General features: G+C 42.6%; 1 protein-coding gene across 1 annotated transcript in view; it reads left to right on the top strand.

Moving 5' to 3' along the window:
• Positions 1 to 12,763, top strand: part of OTUD7A (OTU deubiquitinase 7A) — a 199,334-nt gene that overhangs the window by 27,277 nt on the left and 159,294 nt on the right. The window contains exons 2-3 of the mRNA XM_011949258.1: positions 7,042 to 7,136; positions 8,857 to 9,011. Coding sequence (XP_011804648.1) covers positions 8,861 to 9,011 — 151 coding nt within the window. The 5' untranslated portion in view covers positions 7,042 to 7,136; positions 8,857 to 8,860. The remainder of the gene's footprint in view (positions 1 to 7,041; positions 7,137 to 8,856; positions 9,012 to 12,763) is intronic.

The raw sequence follows: 12,763 nt of genomic DNA on the forward strand, positions 1-12,763 counted from the left end.
AGAGCTACTCCATCTCAAAAAAAAAAAAAAAACACAAACTATATTTGCATTTGATATGATTGTGTATCTGGAATACTAAAAAAAAATTATAGAAAATTGCTATAAATTGTAAGAATTTAGTAAAATAGCAAGATATAAATTTAGCACAGAGAAATCAATAGCTTTGATTCAAGCAGGAGAAATGGAAAGAGTAACTGTGTAATATGCTGTCATTCCTGATTTTATTAAGAACTAGGATTTGGCGAGGGAAGGAGATTCATCTGTCAAAGAGATTAGGTTAAGTAAAAACTCTGAAGTCTTCTATTTGAATTGGAAATATTAGAATGAACTCAAAATTTAGTCTTTATTAAAACAAACATATTTCTTAGCTCTCCAAGAAGTCCTGTAAACAATGACTAAACCACTAGTTATGGGTACGCCAAGCACCCAGATTGTGGTCTTGAAAAACCATTCTCAATAAAGAAGACTCATAGTTCTTTGGAGAAATGTCAAATTCTAGATCCGGAACAGTAAATGTAGAAAAGGGACCTGAAACATTTTGTCACCAAAGATACATAGAAAAGACTCTGTCAGCTATGCTAGTGTCAAGGGAACTTGATTCAGAACTTAAGCATCAATAAAGACAATAACTGCTCTATATTGGACAGATCAAAATGCATAAAATGTGTTTAAATCGAGGAAAGCAAAATATTTTAAAAAAAGAAGTAACAAATTGATCCCATTGAAGGAAGCTAGTGAACCAACTTGTCCAAGTAAAATGATGAATTAAAAGGTCATAAATAAAGCATCCATCTTGCCTTTTCTATTAGATGTCTACCACTGGGTGACCAAATAGTAGATTAGTAGAAGTTTCCCTTTAAGAATTCCAGCTAATAAAGAATGAATGAAAGAATTGTACTGCCAATATATGCAACCCCTCTTGAATTGCTGGGTCTAGGCAATGATCATCAGTGGCTGCTACCATCACAGGCAGAGACAGATACTCAGTGCCTACTGATGGAAGAAGACAGCACCAAAATGTGCCCCAAATTGAACCTGAATCTGATTGAGTCTTATATCCCAGTGCTGATTTACATGAAATAGAGAGGACAGAGGAGCACGTGACATGGCACCAGAGGAGCAATCAGTAAAAGCCATATGATAGCAAACTCTAGAGAAAAATATATACATCAGATTTTTCAACAAACAGAGGAAAAAAGACAGAGGCAAAATCTGTAGATTAAAAAAGACGTATCAACCAATTACAATAAGAGATCTTACTTGAAATCTGATTCAAATAAGATGAACAACAAACTGAAAAACTACATATGTGAACTTATAACGTTTGATATCATTGGAAATTTGCACACTGGAAATTTGCACAATGGATATTTTTCATTCTTATATGAAGAATTATTGTTAATTTTTAGGTGGGATTATGGTACTGTGGTTATGTTTTAAAGGGTCTTTTAGAGAGAGAGAGATGGAAGTAGTTGTGGATGAAATAATGTGTTATCTGGAATTTGCTTCAAAATGATGTGAGCAGGGGAAGGGTTGGAGATAGAGAAGGAGCATGGTTGGCTAAGAGTTGGTAATTGTCATGCCTGAGGGATGGGCGCATTGGCTTTAATACACTTTTCTGTCTACTTTTATGCATATTTAAATATTTATTGGAAAAATGTTTTTTAAATATATACCATCACTTAATTCTGTGTTCTCCTTGTTAGCCTAAAAATCTAAGCCCAAGAGTAGACAGCCTGGGATGTTGAGGTGCCATTCACAATTTCTAGTGCCCCACTTTCTCCTGTCATTTAAACTACTGTTTAACTCGTATTAAGAACCATGGAAGAATTTGATATGTCATTGATGAGTGTATTATTTCAATGCACGTAGGACAAAACTCCAGCAGATCCTACACTTACTGCTAATCCCAAAGGTATGCATTTTAGTAGAGACTTTTCTTCCATCTTTCCATGCTAGGAGAAAATTTTGAAAAAGTACAATTGAGTGAGTGTCAACTAAGGAAATGTTTTGCTTCCAGTCATGCATCTATGCACATATTTTATTTTAAAGGCACCAGATGCTCTGAGAGCCGGCACAAGGCCCAGTCATGGCCCCTGAACAGAAGGCATGTCTCCCTCCCATTGAGCCCATTGGGTGTCCAGCCCAGGGCACCTGCTGGACAAGTGAAATGGGCTCAGTGCCCACACGTGTGCCTTCTGCGAGCCCCAGGTGCAAGTGGTGGGCCCCAGCACTGCCCGCTGTTGCTGGCTGGAACCTTCCTCGGTTCCCACTAGACAATGCGTTTGAGAGTATCAGCTTCACCAAGGGGAAAACTAAAGAGTGGAATGATCCTGCAGCACTGCGAAGAACTTCAGTGTGCCCCGCAGACTTTCCCACAGCCTCTTCTGTTTGGTTTTCACACAGCCCGATCTGTCGCTGTCTGGCCAAACCTGTCTTCTTATTCCTCAGTAAGAAGCACCTCCCGTCTCCTCACCCAGGGCTTTTTACGTTGAATTTCCTGGAGAAATTGCTTCATCACAGTCCAAATTGCTCTTAGACTCATCTTTATCTGTAGCTTGCATTGTGGAGGTTATGTAAGTAATATACGTGGCCAAGCTTTGGAAATGATCATGTGCTCTATGCATTGGAATGTTTGGCAGAGCCAAACTTCCCAGAACTCATGCCCCCGCACTGAAAGACACGGGGCTTTCTTACCTTTCATCTGAACCATGAAAATGCTCTGGAAGATGTGTTTCCCTAATGTGGCATCCACTGAAGCCTTTGTCCCCTAGTGCACCACACTTACCCAAGGTCACAGTGGCATCTGGCAAAGGACGAGCCACACATGCAGGCTCCTAGAGTGTTGACATCTGAGTTGAGACGGCCGATTCATTTCACCAGGGAAGCCCAGGCATCTGATCTCCTCACCAGGGTGGGCTTCCTCGCCAGGCCAGACAGGATGAACGCATGCCTGACCTTTTTTCATGTTTAACCATTCACCCGCTTAACAGGGATGTATAAATGTATGGGTAGTCAAGGGCGGATTCTCAGTACCAGAACAGTACATTTGCCTATTGTTTTAATCTATGTCAATGGTAATAATAGTAATAGTGTGTGTTCTTTCAGTATCATCTCATCTCACTGTATCCTTACTGCAATTCTAAAGAGGCAGAGTTGTTCTCACCCTCATTGCTCAGATGTGACAACCAAGGCTTCAAGAAGTAAAGTGGCCTTTCCAGGGTTGCAGGGGCTTTGCACCCAGCCAGGCCATCAGCTCCCAAGCCTGCGCTCGACCCCAGATCTGTTTATCCACCCCTCTGTTCCCTTATCCCTGTGTTCAGCATGCTGTATCATCAAACAGACCTGATGAAAGCAAGCTTCCGCTCTCCACTCACTTGCGTGCCCCTGCCCGTGGCCCTCGCTGGCCCTCTCTGAAGTCAGTCTCTCTGGCTGTGATGGGTGTTCACTCGGCTGCCTCCGAACCACCTGCCTCCCAGGCAGCAGCTCTGAGCTCATGCCAGGGCCCGGCAACCCTGTGGGGCCAGGGGCAGAGGAAGAATAGTCATGCTGGCCTTGCCTTCATTTGAAAGGCTGATATTTTGTTCATCAAGGATATTTTTGCACTAATTTTTATTTTTGCAAATATAGCACTAAAATGTTGTTTATGTTGATTCCTGTTTTTGCATCCCCTTAGATTCTGCAGCAGTGGCAGGTGCCACCTCGCGTCACCTTAGTTTTAGCCCTGGTGTGTGCCAGGCACTGTGACCAGGAGGATAGAAAGGAGGATGAAGTAGATCCCAGCTCTCAGGCAGCTGGCCCTCTGTTGAGAGAGATTTTAAAGGCATTCACTACCCTGTTCGCTGCCCTGGGAGTGAAGAGTAACCTCCAGGCATTCGTTCACCCATAGTCTTCCTGTACCTGTCCCCGGGGTTCAGACCGCAAGCCTCTGCCACCATCTCCCAGTGTTCATTCTCCATCTACCCATTTTATTGCCTTCCAGTGTCCGGTTATGACATCTACAGACAAATATAATACAGCAATGTTTTATTTCAGCTTCATTAAAACAGAAATTTGTTTGTTTGTTTGTTTATTTATTGGAGATGGAATTTCACTCTTGTTGCCCATGCTGGAGTGCAATGGCACGATCTCAGCTCACTGTAACCTCTTTCTCTCGGGTTCAAGCGATTCTCCTACCTCAGACTCCCAAGTAGCTGAGATTACAGGCACCTGCCACCACACCTGGCTTTTTTTTTTTTTTTTTAATTATTATTATTTGTAGAGACAGGGTTTCACCATGTTGGCCAGGCTGCCCTCAAACTCCAGACCTCAGGTGATCCACCAGCCGCAGCCTCCCAAAGTGCTGGGATTACAGGTGTAAGCCACCATACCTGGCCAAAACAGAAGTTAATGAAAAATGGATCCTGAGGCAGTTTGGGTCTTTATCCTGCTACACCTCTGTCTTGCAATTTTGCTCTCTCTGGTTGGACCAGTTCCTCCACTAAGTGTCTTCCAAATCCAGCAGTTGGTCTTTGAGACCTCTGTGTGTGTGTGTGTCTCTTTCTGCTTACTGGGGAGCTCCTAGGGAGGCTCAGGGGGCTCATAGTTCCCACACAGTCCCTGCAGTCATGGCCGGAACAGATTAGCAGCTCCATGAAGGTTGCTTAAGTGAGAAATGAACACTGCAACCTCGGATACAGGAAGGAAGACGGAATTGAAGGCAGGAGCCCCCACCAGTTTAACCCTCTGGGATTCCAAGCCAAGACACTAGAGGTAGGCCCCTTATTCCTGCCTTCAGCAAGCTGGTGGCAGCAGTTTTCTTGCTCAGTGGAGACTTGGGAAGGCAAGGGTGGTCTCAGGGTCCCTGCTGAGAGTTCATTCAGTAGCTCATAATTAATGTTTGTTGAGCATGTACTATGGGCCAGTACATTTTGTGCATGAATTCCTTAAAATTTCATAATAACTGTGAGATACTATTATTATTCTAATTGTATTGATGAGGAAACTGAGGCACGGAGAGGTGATACAACATGCCTAAGGTCACACAAAGTGGTGGAACCATTTTGGCCCCAGGGACTGATGGCAGGGCCAACCCTCTTCCCCACATGGCACTGCCCCTCCTAAGGCAAAGTCACCAGGCATTGACGGGACACATTACTTTCCCCAGGGTGGCTGATGAGACCTTCAGAGACATTCTAAGGGCTAGGGTGCATGGAGGAGAGCAGGAATGCAGGGCCAGGGCACGGCCACCCACAGCCTCAGGCTGTTCGAAGCGGCTGAGTGAGTGCTTTAGACCACACAGGGTAGGTTGAGAGGCACCATGCATGCTTGGGAGGATGGCCCAGGTAACTGGGGGCCAGTGTCCCCACCAGCCCAGCCCCTCCCGTATCATCATGGGACATGAATGTGAGGATGTGGTGATGGTGGCAGTGTGAGGTTTAACAAATACATCTGGAAGGCCAGGTGCGGTGGTTCCCACCTGTAATCCCAGCACCCTGGGAGGCCAAGGTGGGCAGATCACGAGGTCAGGAGATCAAGACCATTCTGGCTAACATGGTGAAACCCTGTCTCTACGAAAGATACAAAAAAAAAAAAATTAGCCGGGCGTGATGGTGCATGCCTGTAGTCCCAGCTACTCAGGAGGCTGAGACTGGAGAATGGCATGAACCTGGAAGGCAGAGCTTGCAGTGAGCCGAGATTGTGCCACTGCACTCCAGCCTGGGCAAAAGAGTGAGACTCTATCTCAAAAAAAAAGAAGAAGAAATAAATCTGGAAGCAAGATAAACACGGTAGCTTCTTACCACACAAAACATTCATTTTAAGTCCACACTTTAATCTATGTTTGCATTAAGGACATGATACAGAGGAGGAGATATGGACATAATTTTAACTGCCATGCTGGTGAAAGCTCATGAAGTTCACAGTACAGCAACCTGGCATAAGTATAAATGGGCTGAGATTACACCATTCACTGCCGCCGAAAGGTGGGGCCACCCAAATGTCCGTAGATGAATCAACTGATATGTAAAATGTGATCTATACATACAGTGGAATATAAGTCTACCTTAAAAAGGAAGAAGATTCTGACACATGCTGACAGCATGCAGCAACCTTGAGGGCAGTATGCTAAGAAGAATAAACGAGCCACAAAGGACAAATCCTATATGATCCCATTCACATAAGGTACCCAGAGTAGTCAGATTCACAGAGACAGAAAGTAGAATGGTGGTGGCCGGGGCCTGCGGGGAGAGAGGAATGCAGAGTTAGTATTTTATGTGTACAGAGTTTCAGTTTGGGAAGATGAGAAAGTTCTGGAGTTGGATGGAGGTGATGGTTGCTCAACAGTGTAAAGGTACTTAATGCCACTGAATCTTACACTTAAAAATGGTTAAAATGGTAATTCATATTATGTATATTTCACCACATAACTGAGATTGAATGTACTGGTGTGGTATGTGCTAATAAAGTTTAAAACAGCTCTGTAGGCTGGACGCGGTGGCTCACGTCTGTAATCCCAGCACTTTGGGAGGCCGAGGCGGGTGGATCACAAGGTCAGGGGATCGAGACCAACCTGGCTAACATGGTGAAACCCCGTCTCTACTAAAGATACTAAAAACTAGCCGGGCGTGGTGACAGGCACCTGTAGTCCCAGCTACTCGGGAGGCTGAGGCAGGAGAATGGCATGAACCCGGGAGGCGGAGCTTGCAGTGAGCCGAGATCGCACCACTGCACTCCAGCCCCTGCAACAGACCAAGACTCCGTCTCACAAAAGAAAAGGAAAAAGAAAAAGAAAAAAAAGCCCTGTGCTGTGCAAGTGATCCTCACTGAAACAGAAGTGCTTGCTAAAACGAGGGAAGCTGAGACAGCCCCCGGCCAGGCCCAGGCATGGGAGACGGTGGTCAGCTGGCGAGCGGGGACCTGTAGGGCCCAGGAAGACAGAGTACATGCCTCAGGCAATTGGCCAAGGCCAAGATCCAGCCTCCTGTGACAAAAAGCCAAGGCTTCGGCCTCAGTCTGAGGGTAAAGAGATCACATGCTCTTGTTCTCTGATCTGTCCCCCAGGTGGCAGTGACAAAAGAAGAGACTCTCCCGGCCGAAGCCCCGGTGCATGGAGAGAAGGAAGAAATCGATTTCCTAATTGGTACCATATACATCAGGTCAAATAAATTTCTTATTTTCTAGCTGCATCAACTAAAAGTTATACCCAATAGGAGCTGTGTGCAAGATGGGGTGGTCACAATCAGTGTCCCTGAGGGTACGGACCTCCCTGCCTGAGACCCTCAGTCCTCAGGGTCTTGCACGTTAAGTGAGCTCATTTCCTGCATTCCTACAGAAAAACAGGAGTGCTCAGAGAGGTGAAGCCCATGTCACAGCTGGACAAGGGCAGGGCCAGGGTCACATCAGGCTATGTGCCTGGCTCTAAGGCATGGGCCACTGACACAGGACCTACCCCACCAAGCAGCACCCATCCCAGTGGGTTACTATGAAAGAAAGAACAGAGGACAGTCATCAATAGCATGGGATTCAAACTCACCCCCACAATCTGTAAAATTAATTACATGCTTACTAGCATGAAATTCTCCATTGCCCGTAATGGAGTCCGCAAACTTTTTCCGTCAAGTTCCAGGAAGTAAATCTTTTCAGTTTTGTGGGCCTTAGGGTCTCTGTTGTAACTCCTCAACTCAGCTGGGTGCAAAAGCAGCCACAGGCAATATGCAAATGAGTGGGTATGGCTGTATTCCCATAAAACTTCATTTACAAAAATGGGTGGCATACCACAGGTGGCCCATGGCCCATAACTTGCGGACCTTTTATCTACACAAACACAGGGATGCATCTGCACTCCATCAGCAAAGACTGAGCACCCACTGGGGACCCCAGCACCTCTGACTAGTGTAAGTCTCTCTCACTTGCAATGTGACAGTTGCTTTTCCCCAGCAATTGGCTGCTACAGTCAGCCTGGGTCAAGCTGCTGCACATCCATTTTGTTTCTCTGGCTGGGATCATACTGCCTGGGAAATCTGACATTCTTCAGAATGTTGTTGGATTGATGGCAGCTCTTAGAGAGATGGCAGATAGTTTAGTAGCCATCTTCAGCAAGTGTAGTATTTCAATCAACTGTGGATTAACCTGGAGTCTTTCCTAATGGCCAAGTCAGGGGTGAGGGCTGAGGGGGCAGGATGGCACACTGGTAAAGGCATAATTGGAATAGAGTGGGTAACATTCATCACATTGTGAAAAGTATTACAAGTCTATACAGTTCGGAAGAGGATTAGAAATCTAGCAACTCCAACTGAATTTTTCTAGGTATACTTAGGTGTTTGAAATTTTAAAATAATCTAGTCTTTTTTCCCCATCAGTTATTGGAATTAATAAAATGTAAGGTCAGGAGCACTGGAAATAGTGATGACCCCTTGCCTTAGTCTATCTAGGCTGCTGTGTCAAAATACAATAGCTTGGGAGGCTTATGAACAATAGAAACGTATTCCACACAATGCTAAAGGCTGGGGAGTCTAAGATCGGGGAACCAGCAGATTTGGTGTCTAGTGAGGGCCCATTTCCTGCTTCATAGGTGGCACTGTCTCCATCACCTTGGAGATGAGATATCAACATATGAATTTTAGGAGGAAACACAAACATTCGGCTCATAATACCCCTTCTCTCACATGGCATGTACAGAGGGATGACATTTTAGTTCAAATTCTATAATATAATGTCTTGCATGAAGAATCAGGCAGTTGGACCAAACCAGTTCAGAAAAATATGACAGCAGGTGGAAATGGCTCCTGTTCTCTCCCTCAGGTCTCTGCATGTAGTTGTCACTTGCAGCTCCATTTCCGTCACGTGGTAAAATGCCTTTTCTCTTCTTTCCTGCAGATGGATGGTTTCTAGTGTGCTTCCAAACCCCACCTCGGCTGAGTGTTGGGCAGCACTTCTACATGATCCTATGACTCTTGATATGGACGCAGTCCTGTCAGACTTTGTTCGGTCCACAGGGGCAGAACCTGGTCTGGCCAGAGACCTGCTGGAAGGTAAGCCCACCTCCTTGTCCCCCCACACCACCATTCGGGGTATAACCACCTTCCAAATAAGAAAATTTCCAATACCTGATAACAGTGGTACTTGGACAGTATTTGGACTCTCAAAAGTGAAAGTGTTGGTGATAAAATTATTTTTGTTATTTTTATTTGGATTATGAAATGGATCACCCAACTCTTGACAGTAAAGTTGCCGTGAAGCACTAATTGGGCTTTGCTTTGTGTCACATCTTACTGGTGTTGAGTCAAAATTTATCAATGATTATTATATTTAAGAAAATTTATTCAATGGAGCAGAAATACAAAACATTCAAGAAAATACTTTTATGGGAGGCCTTAGTTTCATATCTCTGTGTTAGCTGAGACAAAAATACTCTAGGCCAGGGTTTTTGGTGGAAAAAGCACCTACTAGCCAGTAAAGTCACTGGGAGTAATTCACAAACAAGAAGACAGCCTTCATCCTCCAGCTTTTCACATAGATATCATTTGCTGTGTGAGAAATGTGCACCCTCCATATGTGTGATGTTTTCTAACCATAGTGAACTAAAATGAAAGCTTAGTTTCTGTGTCACTAAAATGGATTTACCTTTTTTTTTTTTTTTTTTTTTGATAGTGGCAGTGGTATGTGAAGGTAGGAAGGACCAGTCACAACTTTTCAGGACAGTCAGCTGTGTGAGAAGACAGAACTTCGTAATGTTTACTCTTTACTTCAAATGTATAAACTGCAATCTGTGGAGTTAGTAAATACTTGGTCAAGAATTGTAAGTCACAATGATTCTTTAAGTCACTTAGGGAAAATAAGAGTTACTGTACATTTGCAGAAGTGGAGAGAATTATTCCATCCTATTGAAAATTAAGAACCACCTACTGGAGGATTATCAGAAAATGGCAATGGCAAAAACATAGTTTTTAAATTTTCCCCAACCTCTTAGAATTTCAAACCAACTCCAAGTTTAGAATAAAATATGCGTAGAGTTTTTGCAATCTATGGAAATCACAATATGATTCTCCCTTCCTGCTATTTATATGATATAATGTCTCCCTGTCAGTTTCCATTATTTTTGTTAAGTGGGCAGCAGAGTGGAGAAGCAGGCTTGGAATAAGGTCGGCAGTGAAATCTGAGTTCGAGTTTAGATTCAGCCACTTATCAACTATGAGATATAGGACAAATTCTTTTACTTCCTTTACCCTCAGATTTTTTCTACGTTGAACTTAACCCACCTTACGAGGTGACTGTGAATATTAGAAGTTGTGATATAAAATGTGTGGTAAAGAAGCAGCATGTAACAGATGCTCAAAAAAGTATTTTCATAAGAACATGCTTGTGGTGGCCATTATTGTAATTAGTACTAAAATCAGTATTAATGTCTAGACAGTCTTAAATAGGAAGCAAGAGATGTCATCTCTTTTCTTTATTTTTTTTACTTATGTTCTTCACGTTAAGATACAGAAACATTAAGTTTTTTGTGTCTAGTTCCATGAACTTTAACACATGTATGGATTTGTGTTATTATTACCACTTTCAGGACACAGAAGCACTTCATCGCCTCCAGATTCTCTGTCCTGATATCTTTTATAATCAGATCCTCCCCTACCCCAATCATTGGCAACCTGTGCTCTCTTTTCTATCACTCGTTTTGTCTCTTTGCAAGAATGTCAGATAAATGTCCTACAGAGCGTAATCTTTGAAACTGGCTCCTTTTCATGCAGTGGGATTATTCTGAGACTCATCAAGTCATGTAGCCGGTCAAGGAATCAGTAGCTGGTTCCTTTTTGTTGCTGAGTAATATTCCATTCTGTAGGTACACCACAATATATTTATCCACTCATCTGTCCAGGGGCATTTCAGTTGTTATCCATTTTTGGCAGTTATGACTAGAGCTTCTAGAAACATTTAAGAACAGGATTTTGTGAATATGGTTTTAATTTTTCTTTCTTTCTTTTTTTTTTTTTTTTTTTTGTGACATGCAGTCTCGCTCTGTAGCCCAGGCTGGAGTGCAATGGCGCCGTCTCAGCTCATTGCAACCTCCGCCTCCCAGGTCCCAATTCAAGCAATTCTCCTGCCTCAGCCTCCTGAGTAGCTGGGATTATAGCCGTGGACCACCATGCCCAGCTAATGTTTGTATTTTTAGTAGAGCCGGGGTTTCACCATATTGGCCAGGCTGGTCTTGAATTCCTAACCTCGTGATCCGCCTGTCTCAGCCTCCCAAAGTGCTGGGATTGTAGGTGTGAACCACCGTGGCCAGCCTAGTTTTAATTTTTCTAGGCTAAATACATATTAACCTTGTAAGAAACTGCCAACCTGTTTTCCAGAGTGCTATACCATTTTTCATTCCCACCAGCAATGTCTGAGAGCTCCAGCTGCCCCACATCCTTGTCAACACTTGGTATTTCTTCCTTTTTTGTTTTTTCGTTTTAACCATTTGATAGCTGTGTAATGGTATTTCTTCATGGTTTTAAATTTCATTTTCCTAATAACTAATGGCATTGAAAATTTTCATACTATTTATCATCCATCTTTTTATTCTCTTTCATGAAATGTCCGTTCAGGCTTTTTGCCTATGTCTAAATTGAGTTGTTTACTTGAGTTTTAAGAGTTCTTTACATATTCTGAGTATAAATCCTTTGTTCAGATATGTGATTTGCAAATATCTTCTCCCAGTCTGTGCTTAACTTTTAAGTCTCTTTAACAGGGCCTTTTACAGAGCACAGTTTTAAATTCTGATGCAGTCCAACTGACGTTTTTCTGGTATAGATCTTGCATTGCGTGACATATCTGAGAAATTTTACATAACTCCAGATCATGAAGATTTTCTCATAGTTGGTCTTTTAAAAGTTTTATACTTTCATGTTTTACATTTAGATCTACGATCCATTTGAGTTGCTTTTTGTATAATATGTGAGATTTAGGTCCAGATTCAGTTTTACGCATACGAATATCCAATTGTTTCAACATCATTTATCAAAAATATCCTCCTTCTTTCATTGAAGTTGAATTGCCTTTACAGATTTCATAAAAAGCCAGCTGAGGGTATTTGTAAGAAATATATTTCTGGACAGTGGTTCTGTTCCATTAATCATTATGTCTGTTCTTTTATCAACACTGTGCCATATTGATTTCTATAGCTCTGTAATGAGTCTTAAAATCAGATAGTGTGATTTTTCTAAATTTATTCTTCTTTTTCAAAAGTGTTTCAGCTATTTTTTTTTTTTTTTGCCTTTCCATGTGAACTTTAGGATCCACTTACCTCCATCTACTCTATCTATAGACTGTTTTGCTGAGATTTTGACTACAATTTTAGTAAGTCTACAACTCAATCCTGTGTTGTGTCTTTCAGTCCATGAAGGAATGCCGTAATTTCCATGTACTTGGACCTCCGTTAAGTTCTTTCATCCACATTTTCTGGCTTTTGGCATATAGATCCTGTACATGTTTTGTTATATGTATATCGGGGAGTGGGGTTGTAAGCTATTGTGTATGGTATTTTTTATTTCAGTTTCTACTTGTTCATTGGTAATATACAAAAATACAATTGATTTTTGTGTGCTGACCTTGTATCCTGCAATCTTGCTAAAGCTAAACTCAGTTTGTTATAGGAAGGCTGTGTGTGTGTGTGTGTGTGTGTGTGTGTGTGTGTGTGTGTGTGTGTGTGTGTGTTCTCCTTGTACTTCTATCAATATGTAATTGATACATTTCCAAACTATATTGTTATGCTCATGTAGTTTTATGACCGTTACATGTTTCT

The sequence above is a fragment of the Colobus angolensis genome, unplaced genomic scaffold, assembly GCF_000951035.1.
Source record: "Colobus angolensis palliatus isolate OR3802 unplaced genomic scaffold, Cang.pa_1.0 Scaffold294, whole genome shotgun sequence".
In the NCBI taxonomy this organism is placed as follows: domain Eukaryota; kingdom Metazoa; phylum Chordata; class Mammalia; order Primates; family Cercopithecidae; genus Colobus; species Colobus angolensis.